This window comes from Hyperolius riggenbachi, chromosome 11, assembly GCF_040937935.1.
Source record: "Hyperolius riggenbachi isolate aHypRig1 chromosome 11, aHypRig1.pri, whole genome shotgun sequence".
Lineage (NCBI taxonomy): Eukaryota > Metazoa > Chordata > Amphibia > Anura > Hyperoliidae > Hyperolius > Hyperolius riggenbachi.
Window position 1 is genome coordinate 52,749,123 of NC_090656.1, and position 19,480 is coordinate 52,768,602.

The following is a 19,480-nucleotide window of genomic DNA, read 5'->3' on the forward strand; positions in this document are numbered from 1 at the left end:
ATGCAGGTTTCCTGAGCTGCCATTGGGCAGCTCTCTCTCCCTGGCCGCACCCTTGCCTCCCTGCACGCTATGAGAGACACACATTTTTTTAGCCCACCTCGGGCTCTCTTTAAACTGCAGTGTTCCCCAACCCTGTCCTCAAGGCCCACCAACAGCACATGTTTTGTGGAAATCCACAGAGGTAGTTAATCAGCTCTGCTGAGACACTACCGTAATTACCTCACCTGTGCATGTGGTTTGTGGTTTCCTGCAAAATGTGTACTGTTGTGCCTTGAGGACAGGGTTGGGGAACTCTGCTTTAAAGGAGAAGTGAAGTGTGAGGGATAATGGAGGTTGCCATATTTATTTCCTATTAAGCAATACCAGTTGCCTGGCTATCCTGCTGATCATCTGCCTCTAATGCTTTTAGCCATAGCCCCTGAACAAGCATGCAGCAGATCAGGCGTTTCTCACATGGTCAGATCTGAAAAAATTAGCTGCATACTTGTTTCTAGGGTGATTCAGACACTACTGCAGCCAAATAAATGGGCAGGGCTGCCAGGCAACTGGTATTGTTTAAAAGAAAATAAATATGCCAACCTCCATATTCTTCTCACTTCAGTTGTCCTTGAAAAAAAAAATTACAAAATATTTTTTTTTTGTTTTAAACTTTTTAGAGTATAAAGAAGTCATAGAACATATTGTACTTTTTGCCTGGTGGACACAAAGTGGCCAGAGCTGCAGCCGCTAGGCCGTGCTCAGTAAGCAGTAACAGTGCTAGGAAATCTTGCCCAGGGTCTCCTTGCTGAATTGGTTCTGGCTTACTGAACAGGAAGAGACGAGATTCGGACAACCAAATTACAAATGACCCGCCGATATGAACAGCCCAAAGATGTGAAATTTGATTCTGTGGGAACAAGTCAAATTTTGTAAAAAATTTTTTAAAAAGACCGTGTAGTTTTTGAAAATTTGTTTTTCAGAAATTCAAAGAAAAAAAATTACATTTTGCTCTGGTTCACTGGGACAGAGGTGAGACAGTGGCGGGCAGAGGTGGCACAGAGGGGGACACTGGGGGAACAGGGGCACACAGGTGACACAGTGTGGGGGGGCAAAGGTGACACTAAATGCACGGGGGAACACAGGTGACAGAGGGGGACACTGGTGGCACAGAGGAGGCACCGGAGACAGAGAGAGCACAGTGTTTTGACTTATGGACAGATTTAGGTTAAGAATGAACCTTTAGTCCAGGGGTCTCAAACTCAAATTACCCGGGGGCCGCAGGAGGCAAAGTCAGGATGAGGCTGGGCCGCATAAGGGAGTTCACGTGTCCCCGCCGCAAAACGAGGGCTGCAGAGCCCCCAAATCGCCCCGGGGGGCAATCCGCTGGCATTTCCTGGAAGGGGCAGAGCTTTCAGCTTCAGCTCTGCCCCTCCTGACGTCAATCGCGGCGGATCGCCGCCTCTGCCCGCCCCTCTCACTCTTCCTTCACAGAGAGGGGCGGGGGAGAGGCGGCGATCCATTCGGCGATTGACGTCAGGAGGGGCAGAGCTACAGCTGGAAGCTCTGCCCCTCAGCGCAGTCGTGGATGTTTGCGCGGGGGATTTTGGGGTCTGCAGCCCTTGTTTAGCGGCGGGGATGCGGCGGATTACTTGGGAGCACTGAAGCGAACTATAAGGTAAAATGGGCAAATATAGTTCGCTTCCGTGTCTCTTTTGCTTTTGCCGGCAGGCAGGGTCGGTTTAAGCAACAATGGGGCCCCAGAGCAAAATAAACCTGCCCTCCCCCCCCCCCCCCCCAACAGATACCCTGGAACAAAAATCGGCATTAAAGGGACACTTAAGTCAAACAAAAAAAAAATGAGTTTTACTCACCTGGGGCTTCCAATAGCCCCCTGCAGCTGTCCGGTGCCCTCGCCGTCTCCCTCCGATCCTCCTGGCCCCGCCGGCAGCCACTTCCTGTTTCGGTGACAGGAGCTGACAGGCTGGGGACGCGAGTGATTCTTCGCATTCCTGGCCACAATAGCGCCATCTATGCTGCTATAGCATATATCATATACCATATAGCAGCATAGAGGGTGCTAGTGTGTCTGGGAACGCGAAGAATCACTCGCGTCCCCAGCCTGTCAGCTCCTGTCACCGAAACAGGAAGTGGCTGCCGGCGGGGCCAGGAGTATCGGAGAGAGACGGCGAGGGTACCGGACAGCTGCAGGGGGCTATTGGAAGCCCTAGGTGAGTAAAACTCATTTTTTTTGTTTGACTTAAGTGTCCCTTTAAGGGACCTTTTTTGCAGCTGGTATAGTCAGGGTGTGAAGCCCCAATCGGTCGGAGCTCCACATTCTGGCTACCCCAGCCTGCATGGGGGACAAGGGGTTAAAAAGTTTCAGGAGGGGGGACCCCACATAATTTAAAAAAAAAAATTCCCACACTCTAAACATAAAAAAAAAAAAATTGGGAAAATAGGAAAAAATGCCAGGAATCTTCATACAGCCATATTGCGGCTGTATAGCGATCCCTGGCCAAAGCGCTGCGGCTGCGTATGGACCCCCTGGAAACCCTGTCAGGAAATGTATTGCTCTTTCTTTTGATACATGTAAAATTACACTACCGTTAGGCTTGCTACTAAAAGTGGCATTTACCGCATTTAAAAGTATACTATTTTCCTTCGAAACTTTAAAATCGATTTTCTCAAAAACTATAAAGTCTTTTTGAAAATATTGTTTTTTCCTCTTATTCCTAATGATCTCCTTAACATATCCTGCAAATTTAGGGTTTCTAGCATTTAAGGTGGATTTGCTATTAACTATTAAAGTCGTCGGGTTTTTAAATGTGTACTTTTTTCCTTTGCAACTTTAAAATCGATTTTCTCAAAAACTATAAGGCCGATTTGAAATTTTTTTCCCCTCTTGTAGCCACTGGGGGCCCCTACAAGCTCTGGGGCCCTGGGGCCACAAAATATTGTATCGAGGGCCGCAAACGGCCCGCGGGTTTGAGACCCCTGCTTTAGTCCCTATCTTGTTCATTATCCAGGGACTACCTGTATTGTAAAGCTTCAGAGTGGGGCAGGACGGGTCTGCTTATGGGAATTCTTGGAGTATAAAAGAAAAAAACTTACGGTACTCTGTAACAAAATAATTCTTCACAATGTTAAAGTGACACTGAAGCAAAAAACAAAACAAAAAAAAGTCTGATATAATGAATTGTATGTGTAGTACGGATAATGAATAGACCATTAGTAGCAAAGACAAGAGTCTCATATTTTTATTTTCAGTTATATAGCTTTTTTTAAATTATTATTTGCATCATTCTATTATATTTACAATTACAAACCACACACTGTATTTTAAACTATGATAAAGAGCAAAGCTAATGATCCTTTGAACTCCCCTGCAGTAAAACTTTATCTGAAGCTGCCTCTGTTTCTTTAATGTATAAGTGCTTCAGAAAATAGGACCGTCTCCGACCAAGTAGGGCCGGAGTGCTCAGAGAAGCTCTATGGCATAGATAACAAGAAGTTTATTAACTCTTCCTGAACTGGAAACAATATAAGACTCATATCTGTGCTACTAATGGTCTATTTCTTAGCTGCACTACACAAACAATTCATTATCTCATAAATGTATTTTCACTTCAGATTCCCTTTAAATAACACCTGTTAACCATTCCATCTAGAATGTAAGTACTGTTACAAAAAAAAAAATAATTGTTGCTCCCTGAAGAAGACCCCTAAAATAATTTCCTATCTGTTTCTGTGCTGTCTTTAAACAAACTAAATTCCTAAATAGTTTTGGGTCACTCCAGGCTGCTTGGGTATTCTGTCTTTAACCCTTTCAGGACCGGCTGCCTAACCCCCCCCCCCCCCCCCCCCTTCAGGACCAGATGATTTTGTATGGGGGAACGGGGGGCACATTTGGGGGGTCAGGTAGCCGGATGCCTGCTCGGGCTAAGCTGGGCATGGTGTCCCCAGTGTGGCCAGGTGTCCCCCGTATTGCAGGCAGCCTTTACTCACCTCCCAGCGATGAGCAGCTGTGGACCCCTCCGCTTTGGCCGGCATCCCTGCTTGTATTGCCGCACAGTTCCGGGTCGCGGCTTGATGACGTCATCAAGATGGGACCCGATACTTACGTCAGAGTGAGCGGGGATGCCAGACAGAGCGGAGGGGAGCAACGATCGCCGGGAGAACATCAGGAAGATGGGTGGATCCTCTCCCCCCCCTTCCCCCTACCGCCGCAGCTCTAACAGTGATCACTACGATCCGCCAGCGATAGTAGTGATCATGTGATCAGGAGCCAAGCGTGTTGGCTCCTGATCACTGAGGGGAGATGTCAGCTGTCATATGAAAGCTTAATCTCCCGTCTCGGGTGTGCATGATCACGGTGGGATGCTTCGTTTACTGCGCCGTTGAAGCTACGCCCAGTCAGAGCGGCAGCACCACCTGCTGGATGTAGATTCGTACTGCGTCGGTGACCATCTGGTTAAACTCTGTACATGTTTAGGTGAGGAGGGGTGGGTAGAGGCTGGACTCCTCCACGGCTGTGTGCGCTATGAATTGGCTTGTGGAACTTACAGAGATGAAGAGAAGAGCTAGTACTCTTTTGACGGTGTTTATAATAACTTACAGCGGACCCTCTTCAATAATGCAAGGTATGCACTTTTTACGCAATTTTTAAGACACAGGCATGCCAATACCTTTATGTACAATATACGGTAAGTTGTTACAAGGAGCTTAAGCTGACAGTAAACAGGCTGCGGTCTGGGCGAGTCTCTGTTTCAATAAAGTGCTTTGAAGCATTCGCTAAACACATTGGCATACTCCCGATAAACATTTATAAAAACATCTACAAACACTAAGGGCTCAGTCACACTACTGAACACATGCAGGGATGCGATTTTGTGCATGCGCTGCCATCGCACAGCCACCGCACAGAATGCACGTTGTGGTGCGCTAAAGCTTAGGTGTCGGCAGCTGTACCCATCGGGGAAGCATATGTGTCGTGCGATAAAACGTTCCCAGATGCGTTACAACGAAACTCATGGGAACGCACACCTGTAGTGTAAATGCCTGGTAACATGCAAGTATGAATACACAAAAAATATCCCTGTCTGGGACTAAAAATTAACTTTTATTAATTCTCATTAAAAATGATTGATTGCTACAGTAAAGTTAAAAGAACATGATGTCTGATTAGCGAAATGCTGGAGGAGACTATGGTAAGTAAAAGTTAACTGAGAACAATCCCCTAAGGAGCTCCTCAAAGTCTTCCTAGCAAATCAGTAAGTAAACACTACCCCCACCAAAAACCCGACATGTTTCACTTTCCGAGGGAAGCTTTTTCAAGGGAAATATAAATAAGTGCAGAGTGCAAAATGTGCTAAGGTGCAAATATATACAATTATATCATTTCAGTACATCAAAATAGCATGATGGCTGTATGATAGCAGCCATTTGCTAGGAAGACTTTGAGGAGCTCCTTAGGGGATTGTTCTCAGTTAACTTTTACTTACCATAGTCTCCTCCAGCATTTCGCTAATCAGACATCATGTTCTTTTAACTTTACTGTAGCAATCAATCGTTTTTAATGAGAATTAATAAAAGTTAATTTTTAGTCCCAGACAGGGATATTTTTTGTGTATTCTTATCCAGTCAGGTTCTGTGTTCATAACATGCAAGTATATAGAGTTTCATGTTGCCATATGGATCGTACACAACTTGTGTTGCGTCAAAAACTGACAGCGCAGCACATAGTGTGAATGAGCCCTTAAGCTTAAGAAACCCGCCTCTGCTGAAAATCTAGCGTTTCCAGCCACTGCAATGTCCTCAGATGACTCGGTCAGTGATAAGCCCAGCAGATCGATTGGGCCAATTGCTGGCTGAGAGCTTTGTTCTCCCCACTCACCCTGGTCACCACTTGACGTCACTTGCGCCACTCTGTTGGCCATCTGCCGCCCCCCGCTTAGCACAGAATGTCCAACAAAGTGCTCGACCAACACCACGACATGGCCCTCCCCATGACACACCGTTTACACGACTTGTATTTTCAGTGCACCAACCAACTCAACGACCAACCAATTAAAATATTGCACATGCAGGCGAAATGACAAACTGCACGACATGGCCACATTCAAAACAAATATGTTGTTCACACAAGGCCAACTTCTTGTGTGAGTTGATCCACTGGATGGATCATTATCATTTACTGGTAGTCATTTGCCAAGTGTGCACACACCTGATTGTCATCCAACACACCAAAATCAGACGACAAATCAGGCGGTGTGGTTGCGTGTTTGTATGAGCCTTTGGGATCACAAGTGATGTGAAAAGCAGTTGTTTTACTGAAATGGCATTGTGGGTAAAATGTAAATGGTTAGTTTAGACTTGTTATAGGAGGAGAATAATGTGTTGATGATAAATGCATCTAAACACAATTCTTACCTTGCGGGTGACTTGGTCTGTCAGGATGTTGGTGCCCCTGATTAGGCTTTTTCCTAGGTGTCAGCAAGATGCCTGCAATACACAAATTTGATACATAAAACATCACAATTCTGCTAAGGTAAGAAAGTCCATCTCACTAACAGTAGAACAGGCTGAGTCTCTTAGGCCTTCTTCCCACCATACGCGTTGCTGTGTGTATTTTAGCAACGTGTATGGAAGGCAATCACCAAGGAAATCAGAAGTGCATAGACTGCACTGTCTGATATTCAGACTACATGTGCTGCGCAACAGTGCAATGCGCTATCACACTGCTGCAAGCATTTTTCAGCAAAGTGCAGTGCTGACCCATTCACTGTAGTGAATGGGATCAGCATTACAGATGGCCGTTTGATTGCACTCGTTCCGTTCTGATTGCACTGCCATTTGTGTTTGACAGTGTGAAGGAGTCTAAATAAATTTTGTTTCAATTGTTAATATAAAGATGGTGAGACGCTGTCTAACATGCATGCAACATTAGCTGAGCTAATATTTTTACCCAATTACATTGGATTCGACAAAAAAGTCTTATTGGGCAACAACTGTTTCCAACAGCACCGCGATCGACCCACTGATGACATTACGTGATCGGGTACGGCAGTTCTTTGGCAATGTCCAGTGCGATGGCTAGACTGACACACCAAGTAAAAGGAACACTGGCCCATATGCTATTCAGTTTTTCTTACCAAGGCCCATGCAATTCACCTAGGTGAGGTTTTTAAATTTGTCAATAAAATGACTTTTGAGCCAATAGAAAGCAAAATATAATTATTTTGATAGTACTTTTTGGCATTTTTTTTTGTTGAAAAGTGCTGGAAAGTTATGTTAAATCAAAGATGAAAAGTTATCTCCTAGGAGAAAACTCAGGTGAAAAAGTGAATTGCATATGGGCCCAAAAGTTTTCACCAAGGTGATATTTTCACATCTTAGCAAAAAAGCCCTTAACCACTTGAGGACCACAGTGTTAAACCCCCTAAAGACCAGGCCATTTTTCATGAAAAAGGCCTCTTCAGCTTTAAGGCCTCGCTGCAGGGTCGTGCATGTCAGCACACAAGTTATCCCCCCCCCCCCCCCCCCGCCTTTTCTCCCCACCAACAGAGCTTTCTGTTGGTGGGGTCTGATCGCTCCCCCAATGTTTGGTGGGGTCTGATCGCTCCCCCAATGTTTATTTATTTTTTGGTCTTTTCTTTAAATTAAATTTGTGTATTTTTTTTCCCTCTCCCTCCCTCCCCCCATCAGCCAATTACAGCGATCGGCTGTGAAAGGCTTCAGCCGATCACAGCGGATCGCTTCTGTGTGCCCCAGGGGGACAGCCGTGTCACATGACTGTCCCCAGTACAGCGCTGCCATAGATCGCAACGCTGTACTAAGTAAATAGACGGCGGTTTCGCTATCTAACAGTCTCCTAGTGGAGATGTGCGCGCTGATATCCAGCAAAACAGGCCCGCACGACCTTACACTGATCAGCGTTAGGCGGTCCTGGGGCTGGTGCGGCGGCCATGCCCATCAGCGTGACGCGGTCGACTAGTGGTTAAACCACCAGCATGCAAAAAAATACACAGAATAATTCTAATAGTAATTATTCACCATCTTTTGGGTACTTTTTGAAATGGTAAAACGTTATTTTAAAGAGAGTATGAAGATTATCTTCTAGGAGAAAAAGTGAATTGCATATGGGCCCTTGTGTCTAGCCTTGCCTTGTTTTAGGACCCTTTGTAGCCACGCTGAGTCTGTCCCACAACTTTATCAACATGAACCACACACGATGCACAGGGAGAAAGAACTACTACAGGATCACAAAAGCAATGTTTTTTTTCACCTTAGCTGTTTGGTTTTGACATGCCAAGGTGAGAAATCTCCACATAGAGGTCATGTCATTTTATTGTTCCATGTGATAAAAATCAGTATATTGCACTATGTTTGATATAGCACCATTAACTTAACTTGTTATACACATATAGGGTTTTAAATTGGTTACATGATTTTAGTAAAAATAGTTTTGAACACGTAGATCAACATGGCCCCTTTGCAAAGCAGAACATCATATAATGAAACTTTATTTATGACGACTGTAAATACTTTCCTTTCACCCTTGTAACCCCAATTTAATCATAGTGACTACAGTGGCTTGCAAAAGTAATCAGCCCCCTTGAAGTTTTCCACATTTTTTTCATATTATTGCCACAAACATGAATCAATTTTATTGGCATTCTACGTGAAAGACCAATACAAAGTGGTGTACATGTGAGAAGTGGAACGAAAATCATACATGATTCCAAACCTTTTTTTTTTCTTTTTTTACAAGTAAATAACTGCAAAGTGGGGTGTGCATAATTATTCAGCCCTCTTTCGTCTGAGTGCAGTCAGTTGCCCATAGACATTGCCTGATGAGTGCTAATGGCTAAATAGAGTGCACCTGTGTGTAATCTAATGTCAGTACAAATACAGCTGCTCTGTGACGGCCTCGGAGGTTGTCTAAAAGAATATTGGGAGCAACAACACCATGAAGTCCAAAGAACACACAAGACAGGTCAGGGTCAGGGATAAAGTTATTGAGAAATTTAAAGCAGGCTTAGGCTACAAAAAGATTTCCAAAGCCTTGAACATCCCATGGAGCACTGTTCAAGCGATCATTCAGAAATGGAAGGAGTATGGCACAACTGTAAACCTACCAAGACAAGGCCGTCCACCTAAACTCACAGGCCGAACAAGGAGAGCGCTGATCAGAAATGCAGTCAAGAGACCCATGGTGACTCTGGACGAGCTGCAGAGATCTACAGCTCAGGTGGGGGATTCTGTCCATAGGACAACTATTAGTCGTGCACTGCACAAAGTTGGCCTTTATGGAAGAGTGGCAAGAAGAAAGCCATTGTTAACAAAAAAGCATAAGAAGTCCCGTTTGCAGTTTGCCATAAGCCATGTGGGGGACACAGTAAACATGTGGAAGAAGGTGCTCTGGTCAGATGAGACCAAAATGAAACTTTTTGGCCAAAATGCAAAACGCTATGTGTGGCGGAAAACTAACACTGCACATCATTCTGAACACACCATCACCACTGTCAAATAAGGTGGTGGCAGCATTATGCTCTGGGGGTGCTTCTCTTCAGCAGGGACAGAGAAGCTGGTCAGAGTTGATGGGAAGATGGATGGAGACAAATACATGGCAATCTTGGAAGAAAACCTCTTGGAGTCTGCAAAAGACTTGAGACTGGGGCGGAGGTTCACCTTCCAGCAGGACAACGACCCTAAACATAAAGCCAGGGCAACAATGGAATGGTTTAAAACAAAACATATCCATGTGTTAGAATGGCCCAGTCAAAGTCCAGATCTAAATCCAATCGAGAATCTGTGGCAAGATCTGAAAACTGCTGTTCACAAACGCTGTCCATCTAATCTGACTGAGCTGGAGCTGTTTTGCAAAGAAGAATGGGCTAGGATTTCAGTCTCTAGATGTGCAAAGCTGGTAGAGACATACCCTAAAAGACTGGCAGCTGTAATGGCAGCAAAAGGTGGTTCTACAAAGTATTGATTCAGGGGGCTGAATAATTATGCACACCCCACTTTGCAGTTTTTTTTTTAAATGTTTGGAATCATGTATGATTTTTGTTCTACTTCTCACGTGTACACCACTTTGTATTGGTGTTTCACGTGGAATTCCAATAAAATTGATTCATGTTTGTGGCAGTAATGTGACAAAATGTGGAAAACTTCAAGGGGGCAGAATACTTTTGCAAACCACTATAGATGAAGACCCCGCGTTGGCAGAAGACCCCTTGGCACACAGTCACTCAATGACCAAGTTTGTGAGCTTTGGGGTCCTTGGCATCAATAATGTGAGAATGGAAGCATCTGTGGAAGCAATCTGATTGGCTGTTTGTGGCTCTGCCCCTTTTCTGAATTTGAACCCTAGTCACCCAATGACCGACTATACCAAGTTTGAGGCTTCTGCCATTAACAGTGTTAGAATGGCAGCAATTTAAATATTCCCCTTGACAATGAATAGGTGAATTTTGATTGGCTGTTGTAGGCTCCACCCACCTTCTTGAATAATATTCTTAAGTCACCCAGTGACCAACTTTGCAAAGTTTGAGAACCCTGTCATTTACGGTCTAAGAATGGCAGATGTTTACATTTTCCCATATAAAATGAAATTTGATTGACTGTTTTATGCTTTGCCTACTTTCCTAGACTTTCTAGCCTCGGTCACCAACTGTGGCAAGTTTGGGGGCTTTATTACTGTGAGAATGGCAGCCCAGGTAGGTGTAGGTGTGTGTCCAGGTTACCAAGTTTATGAGCTTTGGGCTCCTTGGCATTAATAATTTGTTTTTTTCCCAGTAAAATAAAACAAATCTGATTGGCTGTTTGGGGCTCTGCCCCATTTTCTGAATTTGAACCCCAGTGACCCAATAACCAACTTTACAAGGTTTGAGGCTTGTGCCATTAACAGAGAATGGCAGCAAATTCAATATTCCCCTTGAAAATCAACAGACGAATTTTGATTGGCTTTTTTAGGCTCCAAACACTTTTCTGAATATTAATCCCAGTCACTCGGTGTCCAACTGTGCAAAGTTTGAGAACCCTGTCATTAACAGTGAAGAAGAGCTGCAGTTTACATTTTCCAAGAGAAATCTGTTTTTGACTCCACTCAGTTTTTGTAACCTTGACACACAGTAACTCAATGACCAAGTTTGTAAGCGTTCAGGTTTCTGGCATCAAAATTGTGTGAATGGAAGTAGTTTATCCAGCAAAGAAATCTGATTGGCTGTTTGTGACTCTGCCCCTTTAGTGAATTTGAACCCCAGTCACTTAATGACCGACTGTAGCAGGGTTGCGGACTCTGCCATTACCAGTGTAAGAGTGGCAGCAGTTTCAATATTCCCCTTGAAAATCAATAGGTGAATTTTGATTGGCTGTTGTAGGCTCCACCCACTTTCCAGAATATTAATCCCAGTCACCCAGTGACCAACTGTGTCAAGTTTGAGAACCCTGCCAATGACAGAATGGCTGAAATCGATCTAACAAATCGGTTCTTGGTTCCAGTGTAGATTTCTGTGCTCTAGGTATTTTGCTCTACCAAATCTCCTTTTGAGGGATTCTCAGAATTTCTTTAATTTTCACAAGCACTCCTTGAATGGTGGTGGAACAGTCCAACTGCCAATAGCAAAATCCAAAAAGGTCCGCACACTCCATGAATAAAGTTCCAGGTTTTATTCAAATGTCGTGACACAAATTCACTCCATACACAGAGTCGTTTCGGGGCCCCATGAGGTCCCCTTTGTCAAGGCAACAAAATTCAGAATGGTATTTTGTGGCCTTGGCAAAGGGGACCCCACGGGGCCCCGAAATGACTCGGTGTATGGAGTGGATTTGTGTCACGACATTTGAATAAAATCTGGAACTTTATTCATTGAGTGTGCGGACCTTTTTGGATTTTGCTATGCTGCACACTGGTGCAGCACCTCAACAGTGGTGTGCGATTTCTTTTCTGATTTATCAACGGCCCATAGCAGCATGTGAGCCAGCAAGCCAGCTGGCATCTTTGTAAAGGTCCTTTCTAAGGAGTGCTTTTGAAACTTTTAGAATCCACCCAGCTAATTTTGGTGAGCAACCAGCTGTCATTTGCTAGCCTCCTCCTCCTCCTCCTATCCTGTAAGCAGAGTTGCACCGGCTCTGCCTTCCCGCGTCGTGCCCCCCCCGGCAAATGTTTTATTCCACTCGGCTGAAAAAAAAAAAACTCTGGGGAGAACACTGAGGGATTCACTAATTCAAAACCTGTCGGCTAAAGGGTTAGAGTTGTAGCCTGGCACGTTATGTTATAACATTCCATGGGTCATAGAGAAGATACAGCCAGCAGTGAATGAAGATGGGGAGCGCGGAGCCACAGACTAGAACAGAGTATCTCCCCTGCTGGGACATGAGGGAGCCTGGCAGCCGGTTTGGAGCCCTGGGGCAATTGCCCTAGTTGCCCATATAGTAGCCCTGGCGATAAGTGTATGTGTACATATGTATATTAGATCTTACAGTTTTTTGCCATAGTGCCCGTTTGAGGCAGAGAATTCCTAGGTGTCCTTTTCACAACTAGAACCTGCCAATGACTGCTGACCACTACCACATCAGCCATTTGTGGAATGTCTCTTTTTACATTTTGTATAGGAATACAAGGCTTGTTCAGCATTCCAGAGATACAAATCTGCATTGGCTGTGGAATATTTGATTGCATTTTCTTGGTTAGATTTTTTAGGGATTTATTCAACACATTAAAGTGACTAGGCTTGCAATAGGCTTCAAGAGCAGAAGCACCTTTAAATTATCTCCTCAAATACGTCCTTTAATTGTTCTCTCCTCCTCTGCAATTATTCTTACAACTTCAAGGCCACGTTCCAGCGCCTTTTCCCTCATTTTTCTAAAAATGATTGTGTGAATAGATTCGCTGCTGGAATAATTCCTTCATGAAGGCCAGTCGGCATCACTCCGGCCTTTTTCTATTACCTCAGCGGTGAAGTGGTCTACTTTCAACCGTCAATAAATTCGCAAGCGTCTTAAATAACCCCTGGAGAACAACTAGTGTTTCATCCCTGGTTTCAGTCATGGTGTATAGGTTGTCCTAATCTCCTCATCAATATTATCAGAAATTAGATATACCATAATTAAAGAGGATCCCTCACGGGTAATACAAAACCACACACCACTAACCACTGTGGAAAGAGATGGAAATAGCACTTCTACTCAGACCAAATCTGTGTCATCAATAAGCGTAATACACTGAATGCATGTACAGATACAGTGAGGGATAATGCAGACATGCTTACTACAGTATATATTTTTTTATTTTAAGTCTTTAGCTTTTGTTATTCATGTTTTCAGCCTCTTATGTGGAACAGGAAGTCTATGGCTCTGTGCCCTGTATATGCCTTCCTCATTGCATGGGAGAATGACCGTGGTTCCCCTGAAACATTTGCTTTGCTTCCAACTGTCATTTTACAGAGATACTAGCAAAGATAATTGCGGAGGCGCCCCTGGTATCTATAAAACTCTTACAAACAGATGTTTAAAAAGAAGAGGCAGTGTTTGTCTTACCTTTCCTGAAGAATAAGGCCAGTGTTATTGGAAAAAGGTTCTTTTATTCAGGCACTAAAAAGGACAATGGGTTTCGTGGGTTATTGCCCACTTCTTCAAGTCAACAATCTGGCTGTGTTGGTGTGAACACCTCTATGTGCCTTTTTACAGAGATGATTTAGAAATTAAATCAGAAATATGACTGGCTGCTATGGGCACCATGACAAACATGCAAAGATGTTGTTAACTGAATACTGGAGCCCACTAACCCTGTCAAAGTATCACAAGACCAGGATTAAGGACAGTCGGACAATAGGAGCAGCGCAGCTTAGGGAGGCAATAAGGGGTAATCACAATTTCTGACTCAGGACTGTACCTCCCGCCAAACACACAAGGAAAAAAAGCTATTTTAAAGCAAAGAAACAGGACTCTGAGGCTAGGAACACACTAGGCAGAAACGCATGCGTTGTTGCTGCTAATGCAAATCTATGGGCGGCATGTAAAAAGATATACAAGTGTGTTTTACATTATGCCTTTTTGAAAATGCACAACTTGCTGTAAAACGCACATAATGTATCTCAATGGAGATGCAGAGGTATGCGTTTTTTTGCAAAAAAAAAAAAAAAAATCAAAACTACGTTACTGTAATTTATTGCATTGATTAGGAAAATGAATAAAAAGGCAAATGCACAAAAAACACACACACACACACACACACACACACACGAAACACAAGCGCTTTTATAATGGATGGAAACGCATGGTTTTCTGCACTGCCTAGGGTGCTCCTAGCCTGAAGTCAGATATGGGTCAACCATAAGATGGATATATTTTGTTTGTATTTTATTTGCTGCCTTTACTTCACTCGTAAGGGTCACATAATGGACTTCTGGAATTAACCCTAAAGGGCCCAACCCCCCAAAAAAAATTTGATGGCAAACAGACAGCTCTAGGAATACAATAAATATATTAGCATCAATAAGTGATTTAGGAGCTGAAAGAGGATTTTGATGTAATAATAAATGTTAATCATTAATCAATGTTATAATCAATGTTATGTAGTTGTCCCTAAACTCAATTTACAGGATCACAGTGCAATCAAGACATATAGGTCCCTATTCACCTTTTCTCTGTGATATTTTAACACCTTATCAATAAAATACCCTTTAAGCCACCAGCAAGCATGGGAATACTCAGAATAATTCTGACAGGACTTTTTCACCTGCAATACTTTTAGGTATTTTTTTAACCGTCACTATGGCCAGTCAGAGCCAGTCGATGCAAGTCAGGCGTGTACGTAAAGCAGGCACCAGCGAAACGGAGGGAGTCCCTGCGGATGCGTACAACTGGCCGCATCCGGCGGAAGTGACAGGACCCGGTACCGGTGATAGAGGCAGCGGAGGACGGCGGCATGGGAGCAATCTATGCGGATGGGGCTGAAGGAAGCCCCAGGTATGTATAAATCTATTATGTGTTTTCGTCTCTTTAACCATTTCAGGACCGGCTGCCTAACCCCCCTTATGGACCATTTTGCGGTGGGGGGTGCATGCGTTTGGGGAGGTCAGGCGGCTGGATCCCCTCTGTGGCTGGCTGGGCAGTGTCCCCCCATGGTGGCAGGTGTCCCCCCCCCCCTTTCGCCAGCAGCCATCACTCTCCTTCCAGGCTCCAGCGATGAGCTGCAGTAGCCCCCTCTTCTCCGGCCGGCATCCCTGCTCGTAATGCCGCTCAGTTCTGGTTTGCGGCTTGATGAATTCATCAATCCGGGACCCGGAACTGAGCGGCATTAGGAGTGGAGATGCCGGCCAGAGAAGAGGGGGTCGCCGATCGTCGCTGGAACGGCAGGGAGGTGAGTGGATCCTCTTCTTTCCCCCCTGCCGCCGCTGTCAAAGTGATCACTACGATCTGCCGGCGATCGTAGTGATCACTGTCAGGAACCGGCCCGCGGCACGCCTGCGTATACGGTTCCCGACTGCGGGTTTGACCAGATTAAGCGGGAAACAGCCTTATTTAAGCTACAAACAAGGCTGGAACCCCTCAAACACTTCCCACTGCCACCACTAGCGTTGCTAGACACGTCCCCTCAGCTGTCGAGGGCTAAACACGCAATCTACATTTTCGTATTTGGGTCAGCTTTGCGCTTAGGCCGAATACGAGAACGCCACGCACCCACACACACAGTACAGTTGTACAGTAACACAGCACAATCAGACAATGATTTGTAATGCAAGTTACACTGTCGTGCAGTAAAACCACTAACAGTCGTTCCGAACGATACTGTTAGACTTCCCACTCGGCTGTCGAGCGCAGAAGTGTCCCATACACACAATGCAATTACAATTTCATATGGTAGTGTTGCTCAAACATACAATTAGGCACGGACTTATACACAGCTACACTGCAGTCTCCTCTAGGCTGTGAGTGTTAGTTTAGTACGGCAGAAGTCAAGTTTATTAAATAATAATTTAATATTCCAGAAAACATGGAACACTGCAGAACAGAATATATACAAAAGATTACAAAAAACAAAGTAAAAAAGTTACAAAATTAAGAGTTACAAAGATACACACACGGATATTTGCGTAAAAATAAACAGGGGGGGAAAAAGAACGTTACCAGCTTAGAACGTTGTTTGACGGGAGGACGCCGTTTCGACCAGGAGTCGCGATCATCTCTAGCTAAAGCGCTACCTCCAAGAGAAGATACTTACTAGGTATCTGCCTCTGCTTTTTATACTCTGAAATGTCCCCTGGGGCATTTAATGTCCAGCCCCAGGAACTAATGCAGTTTCCCCGTTTGTGACATCACCAAACGCTTGTCCTAATCTTTCCTGTGATATGCAAACTTCAAAGGGTTCCTGTCTTAGCTTCTTGAAGGTTTCAGAATTCAATAGGTAAGATTGTATCCTACCAGACATCAAAAGGCTTCCTCCACATTATTTCCTTGGTTAAAGTGTATTTTAGCACATACATGAAAAGATTGCATCCTGGTTACAGGTAGCAGTTTGCCTGTAATTGCCTGTAGGCAGACGCAGACAATCACACCTGGGGCAGCAGATCAAAGTGACTGCTAGTGGCCTAATGAGCCGCTTCCTTGCCTATTGAAGGTGACTGGTAACGAGGTTCCCTTTTGTCTGTCTATTGACACCCACACACAATCACATTAACAGTCCATGAAGCTAGCTGCCAATATCTTCAAGCCATACTGGCTGAAATCCACCTCTGAAAGATATACAGCAGACATAAAAATGATAGAATATGTTTCTGTACTCCCTAATATCATCAGCACCTCAATATATTTCCACAATCACGTGATCAGCAGCCATACGCGATGGCTGCTGATCACTGAGGGGAGATGTCAGCTGTCATATGATACCTTAATCTCCCCCTCCGGATTCGCACGATCGTGTCGGGAGCGGAAACGGCGGGCCGGCGTAGATTCTACACCGCATCAGGCTAGAACAGCCACAAGTGCGGCGTAGAATCTAATGCAGGCGGTCCGGAAAAGGTTAAGGACCAGAGACCACTGGCACAATAAACTGTGGAATACCGATAAATCGCAGCACATACCAGCCGCAACTGCCGTCCACGACGGGATTCTCAGGACACCCACTCTGCCATCTTTATGACGGCAAAGTCCTGTGAGACGGTCTGGAGCTGCTTTCATTGGCACCTGACTGCCTCTATCAATGTAAGCCAATCAGAGTTGCTTACATTCATAGGAAGGGTGAGGAGCCAATGAAATCGGCTCCTGACCCTCTCACAGGGCTTCAGGGCAAGTGAGCTGCGGCGGGGAGAATGCAACATGATCGTCAGGAGTGACGAGAACGGCGTGTACGCGCAGCGGCATTGAGTTGAAATCTACATTGAGTTGAAATATTGCATCTCTCCCTGCTCTGTTTTAAGACCACTTGTAGCCAATGAGAGCCATTCTGCCCATCCCCACAACTACACTGCCTGTCAAAAAAAACTGTATTTCATTGATCACCTCTAGCTTTGATTACACGCATTCACTGTGGCATCATTTTGATGAGCTTTATTTCCATCCAGAGTATCATTAATTTTTCATCAAGATCTTTGCGAGATGATGGTAGAGTCAGACTACTGTGGAAATCCTTCTCCAGCACATCTCAAAGATTCTTCAATAGGGTTGAAGTCTGGACCTAATCCATGCGTGAAAATGCAGCCTGAATAGGAGTGCTGCCAATTCCTTTGCTGTTCTTTAGAAAACGTGTAGACCATTGTTCGTTACAGGTTAGGTCTCTTCTGTGAGAACCCCTCAACATGGTGGAAGAATCTAGTACTGAATCTGCACCCAAACTGTTTATTGGAAGCTAATGTCCTCCATTTGTTGCATCTGTTTTGAATGCAAGTTGTGTAATCTGCCCATGTATGGGCCCTGCACATCTATGCAGCTGGTCAATTCGGGTGCAGCCTGCATTTGGAAGCGCTGCCATCTCCTCCTGTTGTGCAAAAATGCAAGTCTACTTATGGCTAGCTGCATTCATGTGTATCAGGTTGCATTCATTTTTTTCTAGTTTTATGGTTTAGTGCATAGTTTGCATCTGTTTTGAATTCAAGGTGTGTATTTAAGCCCCGGGGGGGGGGGGGGCGCGTTTCTCTCCCCGTTGGTAATCATTTCAGTTGCAGCCTCAATAGGAGCGCTGCCAATTCCTTTGCTGTTCTTTAGAAATGGGCTCTGCACATCTATGCAGCTGGGCAATTCAGGTGCAGCCTGCATTTGGAAGTGCTGCCATCTCCTCCTGTTGTATAAAAATGAGGTATCATGCTCATTCACAATTGAAGCCCAAGCAATCCTGACGTTGCCATCTTGGATTGTGCACGTGCCATCAGGGAAGATATACATCACTGATAGAATAACCTGTTTTTGTCAAGACTAAAACATTTTACTCAGTAGTATTGTGATTGTAGTATATTTAAAAGGTAAAGGGACATTTGATTCGGCTTTTCATTCTGACTGCAGCAGGGAGATCAGGTCTACCACAAATCTGAATCAAGCACTTTCCTGCCAGCGGCAGAGTAGAGGCAAGGAGGCAGACCCAAGAAGAAATGTCTGGCAGGGATGTATTTTGTGTGTGTAGAAATTGACCTGTTCCAGCATCAGGGCCCTATTCTACTGGGCATGCACTGCTATCTAGAGATATTCAGTCCCATCTGAAGGTTACGTAAATGTATTGGGGTAAATCCATTTTAGCCACAGTATTTTCTTAAATATTATCTATTAATTCGGTTTTACGCAAAGAAAAAAATAAGACAAATCAAAGCAAAGCAATAAAGTAAATCTTGTACAAATATGACAAAATAAAACTAATCAATGTTGGATAATTAATCGTTGGTAATCAAACCATGAGTTTGGTAATTAACCACTTCACCACTAAGGGGTTTTACCCCTTGAGCACCAGAGCAATTTTCACCTTTCAGCGCTCCTTCCATTCATTCGTCTATAACTTTATCATTACTTATCGCAATGAAATGAACTATATCTTGTTTTTTTCGCCACCAATTAGGCTTTCTTTAAGTGGGACATTATGCCAAGAATTATTTTATTCTAAATGTGTTTTAATGGGAAAATAGGAAAAAATGTGGGAAAAAAATTATTATTTTTCAGTTTTCAGCCATTATAGTTTTTAAATAATGCATGCTACTGTAATTAAAACCCATGAAATGTATTTGCCCATTTGTCCCGGTTATAAAACCGTTTAAATTATGTCCCTATCGCAATGTTTGGCGTAAATATTTTAAGTGGAAATAAAGGTGCATTTTTTTCAGTTTTGCATCCATCCCTAATTACAAGCCCGTAGTTTATAAAGTAACAGTGTTATACCCTCTTGACATAAATATTTAAAAAGTTCAGTCCCTAAGGTAACTATTTATGTTTTTTTTAATTGTATTTTTTTTTTTAATTACAAAAAAAAAATAAAAAAATTGGGGAGTGTGGGAGGTAATGAGTTAATTTATTTTGT

At 44.0% G+C, this 19,480-nt stretch overlaps 1 protein-coding gene across 12 annotated transcripts in view; it reads right to left on the reverse strand.

Annotated features, from left to right (window-relative positions):
* TERB1 (telomere repeat binding bouquet formation protein 1) overlaps positions 1 to 19,480 on the reverse strand; it is a 138,676-nt gene that overhangs the window by 16,719 nt on the left and 102,477 nt on the right. For all 12 annotated transcript variants that reach the window (XM_068259680.1, XM_068259686.1, XM_068259687.1 and 9 more), the window contains one exon: positions 6,409 to 6,480. In XM_068259680.1, the coding sequence (XP_068115781.1) occupies positions 6,409 to 6,480 (72 nt within the window). The remainder of the gene's footprint in view (positions 1 to 6,408; positions 6,481 to 19,480) is intronic.